Source organism: Tyto alba, unplaced genomic scaffold (genome assembly GCF_018691265.1).
Source record: "Tyto alba isolate M040663 unplaced genomic scaffold, T.alba_DEE_v4.0 Super-Scaffold_8, whole genome shotgun sequence".
Lineage (NCBI taxonomy): Eukaryota > Metazoa > Chordata > Aves > Strigiformes > Tytonidae > Tyto > Tyto alba.
Window position 1 is genome coordinate 11,883,567 of NW_024881329.1, and position 12,736 is coordinate 11,896,302.

A 12,736-nucleotide genomic window follows, 5' to 3' on the forward strand; every position below is an offset into this window, starting at 1 on the left:
GTGTCTGTTTTTAATGAGTATTAAATTTCAGAGACACGGCTATTTTCCACTGAGAAGTACAGATGTTACTGCTTAATATCACAAATTAATATAACAACCAAGAGCTTCCTTTCAAGGGCTAGCATGTTGGTTGCCACATACCAGGGGGACAGGGGGAAACACAGAACAAAGCCCTTGGCTGTTCATTTACTTGGTGACACACACCACATAGCAGGGGGAAAGGAATTTCCTTGGGAGCTATCTCCTACAAGTACTACACTCATGTACACTGAGGAAAACCCTGAATCAAATTTCTCTGAAGCAAGTTTTGCAGAACTGCTTGTGAACAATGACAAGCCTGACTGAAGGTAATTCCTGGTGGTGCAGAGGAGGCTACAGCTCCTCTTCCACCACTCTTCTCCAACATGAGGATTAGACAAGTTGCTACATAACTTATTAATTCATGCTTCCAGCAAACTTGAATGATAGGTCTGTCTTTAACTGAACATCTTTTAAAATCAGTATTGACTTGTAAAGCAAGCAGAAAATCTTACAAGCAACAAGATTAACCCCTGATCCATGTAGTCATTTGCATGAATTACAGCATCTTGGAAGGTGGCTGTCGTTGCTGACAGTGCTGTATCCAGTAGGATCTAGAGACTGAGCCATGTTGGCCCTGGGCCTACAAGGTCAAGAAACAAGTGACAGGAATACACTGTCATAAGGACCTGCCTCTACAAAAGTGGGAAAAGATGAGCCAGAGAGCACTACAAAGGTAGGCACTCCGTGCACCATACCTTCATTTGCCTGGGTTTCGTACACAAGATGGCTGCAGTGCAGCTGGGAAAAGGTCTTTGCAAATGAGACTCTATTATTGTGAAAAAACATCCTCATAATCATGAGACTGAGCTTTACACTGTTACTGCTCTCTGTACAAAAGTCACAGGCTCACAGCTACATAAGCCTGTTGGCACACATTAATTAACTGTCTGGGCTGCTGCCATCATGACAAAGCACAAGTTAATTTGTGGAAAGAATCAGGACACAGGCAGCATTTTCTACCACTCAGACCCCTACTTCATCATAAGTGACTGAAGATGTGGTCCAAAGCCACGTTCCATGTCCAGAAGCAGCATCTGCCTATATGTGTGATCATGATCAGAAGACCATGAACCAGGTTTACAGGTCCTTCCTCACCCACAGCAGCATCCCTTTTAACAGCTATTTACAGCAGTATAGGGTTCAAAAGTGGAAGCAATCATGGAAATTACATATTTTGCCCTCTCCCTGCCCACCCCTTTTGTTTTTTGTTGTTTTTTTTTTTTTTTTTTGAAAGTCCAGATCTTCTCCTGAAGTTTCTTTCAAAATAAGAGGTAAATAAATTTGCCAAGTTTTTGGAAATTTGAGTCAGTATTACATACTATTTCCAAAAACCAAATGCTTTCACTTTTTCCTTAAAGAGTATAATGAATTATACGGTTGTTAGTTGTTGCCTCGTTCAGTCTCCATTTTAACAGCAATACCCCGCACAAATGTTTTCTAAATGCATCAAAGCATCAACCCATGTTTCACTCATAGCTCACTTTCTTCCCATGAAAACTGAATTTTGTGTAAATAAATTGAAAAATGAAATGTTACCGAAATCAACACAAAATCAATATATCCCCTGACAGTGGTTTTAACAAACAAATTTTTAGAAAAGTTGGTCTGATGTGTAAGCACAGAGATCCAAAAACCCCACTACATGAAGATCAGGATTTCAGAAATGTAATCAACATGCTGGAGGAACTGTCCTTAAATTGAATGTTGAATCCATGATGTAGAAGTTAGTTAGAAGCCAGTGCTGTTACATCTGGTATTTCCAGGAGATTTCTTCATTTTCAAAGTTCAAAACCAGGTGGGGATTGTTCAAAACCAGGTTCCTTCCAAATTTCCACGTTATGTTAGAAAATTAAAGACTTCTCTCCCTTAAGTGTTTTAAGCAGAAGATGTTCTACATCTTTTATTAGAAACAATTTTTTTAAGTCAGCTCACTATTGCCAATAGTTGAAAACTCCAACAAAGCAAAGTTAGAGCTTTTCCACTGCATATATATTATTGTGACAGTTCATTCTCGTTCCTCATGAAATATAGGCTCTCAAATGTTTGAGCTATGCTGGATTTCCAGAAAGCATTAAGAAGTATTCAGAAGACAACTAATCCTGATATCTGAACAGACATTCCAGAGTCAATTCCATTCATGGCAAATTAAAGAGAAATTATAATGCAGTGATGGTTGCCACAAACTTTGGTTTCCATCAGAAAAAGCATCTTTACCACTAACATTTATTTTTCAAGATAGGGGGAAAAAAGAAAAAAATACGAATTTAAATTTAATTCAGAAAAGCAGCACAATATACAATTCGGTCTAGAAACAGCATTTCTGTTTCCAGAACAATGAATAAGACTAAATTAAAAGCACTAAACAGGCTTGAAGAAATATTACTTAATAGGGGATATTATTAACATTTGAAATCCTGGATTTAATAATCTGAAATTCTTAAATTGCGGAAAGTGTGCATATGCTTGTGAAATTTATTCTACTACCTGGTCATATTCCAGTGCTCCTGGGTACAGTGGCCATCCAAGAAACAGCTCTGCAATCACACACCCTAACGACCACATGTCTATGGCTTCACAAAACGGCAATCCCAGTATGATCTCTGGAGCTCTGAAAATTAAACATGGTTACTGAATTTTTTCCTTGGGGTAAAAATGCAATTCAACAATCCAACAGAACAAAAAAAAAAAATCTGTTACTTGAAAACACAGGTTAATTATTTCAATAAAATCACAGCATCAGAAATTGCATTGTCTAGATAATCCGTGGTAAAATTTTGCAGCTCCAATGTGGTTTTATTCCTACAAGTATCAGTTTGCTATGTATATGAAAATAATTGATAAGCCTGAAAACAGAATGTCACTGATACAACACTTTTGCCTTTCCTCCAGTATGTTCCAAATAATTTGTCCACTCAATGTCATATGCCTGTAACTATATTCTGACCACACAGTCATTTATCTCAAAAACATACAAAAACTGTTATCTCAAAATTCACTTGCACTCTTCCCAGCTGGACAGTATACTTAAAGCTATTTAAATAATCAATTTAATTACATAACTGCAAATCCCTTAATGCATTAAAATCAGTTCAATGTGATCGATTTTTAAATCACTTAAATTCAAATGCTGTTGGTTAAATAATTTACATTTGTTTTAGGTGAAAAATAAGACCTGCTCTCTTTACCAAGTATAATGCTTTCATTTATTTCTGTACTCAAGAACCAGAAAAATTGGTATTGGCACAGCTGCTAAACGGACTTTTAACATTTCTGTTCACATGGAACAAAACTCAAGTATTTCACAGATATCCATTTTAATGCATTTGTTCTTTTTAAATCTTCCCTCCCAGTTCATTCAAGCTACTAACAAAAGGAAAAAGAATTAAAATATACCTTCATGCTAATATAGAAAGATGCCTGGAGATGGAAAGTATTATTTAAAGCATCACACTATAAAGTGATTTACTTTTAAAGCAGACAATCTGTTGTTAGCTTAACATGTCACAGAACAGTAGGAAGGTGGTTAAAACTAAGGGAGTGATTCCCATTGCAGCTCAGCAGAGCAGTAGCATTCAACTGACCAGATAACATGATGGTGGGGGGGGGGAAAAAAAAAAAAAAAAAAAAAAATTAATATTTCTCACCTGTGTAGAAGATTAAAAATCTTACACTTCAGAACATGCTGGTGTATCCCATTGACATTCCACACATAAAACAGAATCTCTGACCATAGCAAATTCCTACATATTTCATTTATCTTCTCCTGTGACATTTACCTTTATCAAAATATTGTTTAATTCGTCAAAATGTACTGGATTGGGAACAAATTCCTATTTTCCTCCTGCATTGGGACACAGAAGCTATTTTGAAGCATACAGTAGACCAAGCACTGAGGCATCTCCATCCTTTTTCACAAGGAGTAGTTGGCAGAAGCTGTACCTAAACATACTCCAAGCTCCAAGGATGTATGTTCACCACTGGGGAAGGAGTCCCAACGCTCTGCCCCATCCCTGACCACTGAAACCATCCAGGCTTCTGCTACAGGGAAAATCCGAGACTTTCTACAGATAAGAAAGTCTACAGGACAGGATATTCTGTTAAATATTTATGCACTTTCCATTCATGCCAGCGCTTCAGTTCTTCCCATCCCTGTCACAAACTGTTTCGGATGTGATTATATGATGGATAAATCTTGTCACACTGGCGGTGAAACTGGAGAGGCTCGGTTTTCCACTGCCTTCAAAGATTTGATTACAATAAACTTCTAGGGATGAAACGTAATGTACTTTTGTAATGCCGGATCATGACACCGCAGTAAGTATTGGCTAGTTTCGTTACCTGAGAAATAAATTAAATATATCTAGATGCCACAAGACTAGAAATAGCCATAAGAAATGTCTGCCTTCAGCCACTGGCTGGGTGCCAGCTGCATACGGTTGTTACAGATCTCTGTTAAAACATGCTTCCTTTTGTTGTATTATGTTACAACCCTGAATAGTTAATGAATATACACACAGCCTATGGATATAGGGGCTTTAACAAATGCTTCTGCTAAAATAAGCTCTTTAAAACCTCTTACATTTACTCAATGGTTAATATGTGCACTGTATAAAAATAGCCATTGTCAGTCAGTCTGTTGCTTGTCTCTTTTGAGCCATAGAATTGCAAATAAAAGAAGGATAATGGTAGATATGATGAAAAAAAAATAATAAAAAAAAGAACATTTACTGTATCTTACAATATAGTAATCTCTTAGTTTTTCAAGGATACCAACTAGTTCTGCAATACCAACAAAAGTGCTAACAAATCTAAGGAAAAGGAATGTATTTCAGGAGAGGCAAGACCAGTGCTCCTCACTTCCCAACACCTGACCAACCATCCAGAAAGGAGGAAGAAACAGATGTGCTTCCAGACAGGTCTACCCACACCTACAGTACAGTGAACAAAAATAATTTTCAGGCTAGCTTCAAGTGAGGATGAGGAAGAGCTGCTGCTCCACAGAAATGTCAAATTCACTCTACCATGGCCTAATGCTGGTCCTTAAAATGGAACAACTCTCCCACAGCAGATAAAGTTACAAGAGAACTTGTACTGGGTTTGATTATGTTATATTGATTTTACCAGCTCAAATATTTTTGATATATGAAAACAGTTTGATAATGGCATGCTCAAAAGCACCTTTTTTCCCCCCCTCTCTCTCCCGCTTTTAAACTTCCAGTTAAAATCTATTTGCCCATTGGGGAGGAAAGGGTTAAAGAGGGGGGATCAATTCTTCCATTTTTATTCTTTTAAGATGACCCACAGCTCTTGCTTTCATGAAGGTATTCCCTTTCCTAAATACAACCACAGATATTAAGTGGTAGGAACTCCAGATGTCTCAACACACTTTAACATCAGATTACTCAAAAAAGACTCAGTACTTCTCCCTCTCAAAACAGCATCACACACACTACTGCGTGTTATCTACTGCAGATGGCAAGATGCTCAATACATCAGAAGTTACTGTAGTCCCCAACTTAGTAAATAGCCTCTGTTTTCCTATACCAAGACATCAACAAGGAGAACAACAAGGAGAATTCTCCAAACTTCTCAAGGATACCAAATCTTACTTAAATGTACACTCAAATGAAATTAAAAGTAAGATTTTACATAGAGGGCCTCTACCTCCTTCTTATCAATGTTAATTAAACATTAGTTTCTTATCAATCTTAATTAAACATTAATTAAAAACATTAACAGAAAACTTAATTTAGAATTCAAAACCCAGTATTACTACACTGGAAAGATTCACTTCATTAAGCAACAATTCCTAGATTAACACATCTGAAATCCTCCTTTCTCACTTGACACAGTACAGCTCAATTCAACTCTCTTGAAGCAGACTTTTCAGTTGGAAATATCTAAGAAGATGAAAGACGCAAATGAATATCTGCTTCAGCTGCTTGTTTGAATAGTTGCATTTCTATTTATTACCTCACAGACCATGAATATTCATGTTATCCTACAGGTTTTTGCAAGCTTGTGAGGAAAGAAACCACATAATTTGTTCTGTTAACTTGCTTAAAGACCAGAATGTTTCATAAAATAATTTAGCTTCAGCACATTAGTCAGCTTAGAACGAAGCAACAAAATAAGCACTTTTGAAGTGAAATAATTCCTCAAGAGAGGGGAAAGAAAAAAAAAAAAACAAAACAAAACAATCAAGCAAAAACTACACAAAAAAAGTCAAAACCTTAGCATAGTAACAGAAAAATTCTTCCGACCTTTGCACTGAGGTAATAAAGAATAAAGTTCAAGAATTAGCCATATTAAAAAAATGAGCTATAACAAAAACTGTAAGAAGTCAAGCCATTTCAAATTATTACTACTCAGAAGTCTTTGGTCAGAAATCCAATTCAGGACAAAAGTTAAATGAAAAAGCTAAAATCCAACATCTAACATACATAATAACAACTGAAAACCAGCATAAAACAAAAAACCCAGCAGCTTCCCAGAACTGCCAACTTCATGAAAAATTCTGTTGAATCCATGAGCAATTTCTCAAATATGTTCCCACTGAAGATCCTGTAACAATTATATGTACCCCCTCACATATCACGGAAATAAGATTAAAGATTGAGCAATTTTTATTTCTATTTCTTTTCTGGCAGTATGAAAGGGTCAATGTATCTACTGTCTACCACATGACATTGTTTTATTTATTGACTACCAGGTTGCCACTCTCCAGATGAGAGAGGAGTGTATAAATAGCCTTCCTCCCCCCACATCCCCCACTCCTTTCAACACATCCATATGATTTCCCTCCAAGATCAAAACCTTTAGCCACCACCTATACCACCTTCCATGCCAGAAGCTGAAGGTAAGGGTGCCATATGAGGAACAGGGAGTTATTTCCTTTCCCCAGGTGCTACTGCCTACTCCAAAGATGCTGGACATCAGGAGTGCTGGTATATCCTCGGCAGTGTTACATCTTCATTACAGATTCTGCAGTAAAATTCCTTCCAAACAGGCTTATAAGCCTTTTCAAGTCATTTTGACTTTGCAATTTAAAACACTGAATAGGAATTTTAATAATGCCTCTCCATAATTTTTGGCTTCTGTATATTCACACAGTTGAAGGGAAATGCAGACAGCATTTCTAATATGAGCATGCAACACAATTTATACTCTTCTCATATAAGCCAAACATTACTATCCCTAATTACCACAGTTCATTGTGTCAATGCCTAATATTCAGCTGCTCAGGATGCAGCATGCTGTCATCATTAGAACAAATACATATGCAAAGAAGTCATCAAAAGGGTAGGATGTTTATCTTTTTTTATTAATGATTTGTTCAAAGACATCCTAAGGTTCAAAAGAACTCATGTAAACAAATCCAATTTGCAAGAGTTATAGTCAAAACGGATTTCAAACCTGAGAATAACACTTTTCCCCCCTGCTACCATTACTAGCATGACACAAGCATATACTTTATGAAAGAAGTAACTAGATATGAGTTGTGAGATGTGTAGTTCTTCTAAAGAAAGGAGGTCTAAGAGAAAGATCAGATGCAGTGAAGAAGTTAATGAGAGATGGTAATGGGCATTCTAATGAGTATCCTCATGTACAATTAGTTTTCTTCAACTACCTGTTTTCATCATGAATGTGAAGGAGTGCAGACCTTTCTATGAGATCTGCAAGAACACAGGAAAGACTCTAGGCTAGAGGGATCCAAATCAAGGTGACAATACTCAGGAAAAAAAACCCACAGGCAAGTACACTTCAATAATCTGAAAGATGCAATGGGAATGAACCACATATTGACAAAATTTGTGGATGATGAATGATATAAAGAACAGATGGCTCTCTAGCACATTTGTGATGGACTTCAGAAGGAATTTCAAAACATGCAATTAGATCAACACAATGACAGGCAGTAGAGAATACATGGTGTATAATAAATCATAGTGAAAATTAATATACATTATTCTTTCATTAATTAATTAACCATAGGAATTAACAGGTTATAAATTAACCAACTTTCCAACAAAAAAAAAAAATCTAGACAACTTTATAGATTACTAGAGAAAAACATCTTATAATTGGGAGCAAATATAATCAGGATATCAGTATTTATTTTTAAAGGACAAAGACATATCAAAAATTACTATGCCTTATATATAACTAGTGATATTCCCTCACCTTGAATAGTGTGTGTTCACTTTTGAATTCTGTGTTCAGTTTTGGCCACCCCCATCTGAAAAAGGATACAGCAAATAGAAAAGACGCAGAGAAGGACAATATAAATTAAAGACTTGAAGAGACTTAGGTACAAGAAGAAACCCTGGTTAGAATTATAAAGCTTCAGGAAAGAATGAATGATCAGTAACATTACTCAAAATATATACAAAAATAACAGAAGAGAAACAACCAGGTGTTTCTAATGCCCTGCCTCACTACAGAAGACCAAGGAATTCCCCACCCCCTTTTGAGGTTAAAGACTGATGGAAATATAAAACTTTTTTTTTTAAGCCAAAATACAATTAGCCTTTGAATCATGGGCCACTGTTGAGGTAAAAAAAAATATTAAAAGTATTTAAGAATGGATCAACTGAAAAAATACCCACAATGGCTCTAGTTTAATCAGTAAGGTTCATCTCAATGTACACAGCCATCAGCTGTGTAGAGCTGGAAGAAACTTTCATCAGACGACATTGAAGTGCAACCTTCTGCTATGGTAAATTTTCTCCAGCAACAAAATACCAGAATTCATAGACCACCTGATAACATGTATCTCTCATTTCCTACATATTAAAATCACAGTTGTTGCACAAACATAAGAGCTACTCGAACAAATCCCTGGATCCAAACTAAAAAGTCTCTACAATCTTCTTCACAGTCAGAATAAATTTTATTCATAATGCCATTTCTTTAGAATAATAATTATGTCAATAAAATTTATAAAGTCTTTTAAAAAGTCATGTTACAGATAATAAGTCCACTTGAGTGATTTTTTTCTTTCTTAAGAACACTTTCATAGTTGAATTGTCTCTTGTTTTTAAGACCACTGAGATGTTAGAATACAGATTGGTAGTGTCATGTGTTAACATACATTTGGTCTTTGAAATGCAAGTATGGTACACTATGCCAGACAATGAGCTTTCCTCCCTACCCTTTGAAAAGATTGTTGCTGTAAATCAGCAACAATCCTGGCTTTTCTTGTACAGTTTTCTAGTACAGTTCTTTAACTCTGCTATGATTAGACATTAGGAAATACATAACCAGAAAATTCTCATTTTGGTGGGGTTTTTTTGTTTTTAAACTCTAAGAAGATTAGAGGATTTAAACTGAAAGCCAACATTTAAGTGCTCAGAAAGATTAGTTAAGATGGATAGGGGCATCTGTGTCTTTGAGGTGGCAGGCAAGAATTAAAAATATCCCTTTGCAATTTAGGGCTATGTCACCATATATCACCAAACACAGGGAGAACAAATATGTTCACAAAGATATGAGGAGTTATCCCCTCGTTCATAATTTCATTCTTCCTTTGAAGAAGTTTGGTGTACTACCAGACCCTCGCGTGGCAAGTGATAGTGAAGACAGGAGGAAATGAGTCACCATATCTCCTGTAAACTTCTAAGGCCACGGTATTGCTGTGATGGTGTCCACAGCACTGTGCAGAAGGAATTCTCATTTCCTGGTAGAAAGAACTTCATTTTAGCATAATAAAACTTTTTCATAGAACTATGCAACATTCAGTGGCTAGAAAAGACCTACGTAACATCACAGCCTTCCACTGTTATATATAACATACAAGAATGACATGCAGCTGCCAGTTTAACTTCAAACCCTGATCTGACCTTGAGAAGGAGATCGGATTTAAAAACCTTATATAGAGAGCAGCCCATATATATAACTACTTACAAAAAGAAGCAATCACTGAAAAAAAAAATAAGTTAATTATAACATAGGGCTCACAACTGAAGGGGGAGGAAAAAAAGACAAGAAATTAAACCAGACAAATAACAAATAAATCCTAGGTAATTTTGTCAAATACAAATTTACAAGCGAACTACCATAGCACTCTTTCCTGATACTGAAGAAGTTTGTTTTGAAAGAACAATCACAAATCTTAACCTAATACACCTTCTCTTACTACTTACCAGAAGTACTAAAGATAATAATTACTTATTCCTTTTTGATTTTTTTCAGCTAAGTGACCTGAATATACTTTTTTCCACTTGCTATCTCTAGTTAAAAGAGATGTCATTAAAACCAGAAGATGTTTATGCTTCTGCTTTTTCATTTTTTTTTTTCCTCAGAAAGACTGCAACTTACCTAGGTGATTTATTTATGTACTTGATATGCTAAGCAGTTTTTGAATTACATGAAAATTAAGCAAAGTAGATACTGATGTAGCAATATAATGAAGAAAATTGTGTACATAGAAACTCTTCAGATATTTTATTGGTAAATAGTCTAAAATTTAATACATTTTATTTACATTTTGGATAGCATAGTGTCAATATTCAAAACATCAAATGAGGTTACTTACCAATAACTGAATTTTGACGATATCCTTTGTGTACTTGCGCTTGTATGCTTTACTCTTAACTGTGAAACCACCTTACAGTGCTTTATCCTTGAAAGGCTGTAAGAGATGGCCACACAGACATTGCCTCTGTCCTCACCTGCAGCGCGGAGCGTGCTCTGCCTAAACGCCACGCTCCGCTCGCACCGACAACATCAAGGTGCTGAAGAAGGCGCACGGTTGGGATAGCACACCGAGGTCACCTGTAACAAGTAACTCCCTCCTCAAACAGGTGAGTTCCCTCATCTCCTGACTCCCCACGGAGTACGCAGCTGTGTGTGCAGCCTCCCAGATCCTGCCCCAGAGTACAAGGGGCTATAGGCTGCTACAGGTCTGTATGTATTTTTAAATACGCACACAGAAATGTCTAAACTCTTGTTTTACACATTGCTTACTAGAAAGACCTAGACACCCTTTCTTCTGCAGTTCTGCAAGCAGTCATACTAACTTCCTGAGGTGCAACAGCAGCTTACGCAATATAATGAGACGCTCTCTATCATATAGTGTGTTCCTCTGGACATGCCTCCCTATATGCTAAAAGCACCTTCAGGGGTTTTTTTCCCCTCTCTTATTTTCTTTCTTTTTTACTGGGGTAGGATAGGGGGAGAGATGGGAAGGGAAAAGAAGCAACAACCAAAAAATTAAAACATGAAAAATCTTGTGCCAAAACAAAACTGTCCAGATTATTTTTGAAGAAAACCTATCTTGAAATTATATTACTCGGAATAGAGATAGAAGTTAGGGTGAGCATAGGTAACTGAAAGACCACACAGTGGGACAGGTGGCAACCACAGACTGGCCTCCACTGAAGGAGAGGATCAAACACTAGCAACAATTTCCAGGTCTGAACAAGTCTAAGAGAAAAATGAGAACAGCACAGTGTAGGAGATTTCAAGGCCTCACAAATCAGAGATGCCAGATCTTAATTACCCCCACCCTTTGCTTTGTTATTGTTGATTTTGTGGGAATATCAACTTCTAAGTCCATAAGAGTCTGCATGGACTTGCAGTGCCCAAACACACCAGCTGAACAACAAGTAGAGAGCTTCTACAAAAGAGAAATAAGCACAGCAGTACTGGCTTGTAGCATCCTCGTCAAGAACAGCAAGATCTCGTAAGTTAGTTTTGTGTGAAGGCTTCTCGTGCTTTCACCCCTGCTGAAGATACTCCTACATCTGGACTGAGGGTACAAAAAGCCATGGTGGTACTAAAGAAATAAGCAAACTGATCCCACCATAAAAACCTTACCAAAGGACTCCCACCACACACAAGGCAATGGAAAGAAGTATCAGTTTCTGATGTGACTGATTAGCATGAAGGTCTCATTTATTCATATTTAAATGCATTCTCGCTTTGGCATAGTTCAGGTAAAATACCGAAGAAAACAAGGATATGGCTGTTATGTCAAGAATCATGTGAATCATAATATGTTACTTTATATTAACTAGCTATTGAAAAAAAAAAAAAAAAAAAAAAAGCAAAACCAAAGAACCAAGACCAAAGGAAAATCTACCCTGAAGACACAAAGGAAAATTCCTTTCATTCTGCAGCAACACTTGCAAGAGAGTTTGCCCCAACACAGGACAACAAGACTGCCTGCTGCAGGGCTGCAGCTCAGCCCCAAAAGCTCGATAAAGCATGAAACAATTTGAAACCATTTTCTAGCATACATCTGTTGCACAATAGGTTTTCAGGTAGGCATACTGCAGTGGAAATAAACACACCATATAGATATGTGAGAAAGAAATCTGCTCACATCCTCATCCACTGTGAAAAGATTTTTTTTATTGCTGATGTATGTCCATCTGGATGATGCAAAGTGATACTGTGATGAGATTTTTGCAACTCAGACTGATAAATTCTGACTCGAAATTACATTGTTAGAATTATAGAAAGCTCACCAAAAATCAACACAAATATTCCTTAACAGGCAGAGCAATGTCATTTCATTCATCCCTCTCAGACCTCCAGATCATTCTGTATTCATGCAAACTAATATGCTTATCTAATTTACCTTCCTGGTAATGTTCTACATAGTATTGAATAAGGCTTTCACAGTCTGTTACCCTGACTTGTAGACTGA

At 36.7% G+C, this 12,736-nt stretch overlaps 1 protein-coding gene across 2 annotated transcripts in view; it reads right to left on the minus strand.

The window, feature by feature from the left end:
- HIPK3 (homeodomain interacting protein kinase 3) overlaps positions 1-12,736 on the minus strand; it is a 77,005-nt gene that overhangs the window by 22,640 nt on the left and 41,629 nt on the right. For both annotated transcript variants that reach the window (XM_042785207.1, XM_042785208.1), the window contains one exon: positions 2,566-2,689. In XM_042785207.1, the coding sequence (XP_042641141.1) occupies positions 2,566-2,689 (124 nt within the window). The remainder of the gene's footprint in view (positions 1-2,565; positions 2,690-12,736) is intronic.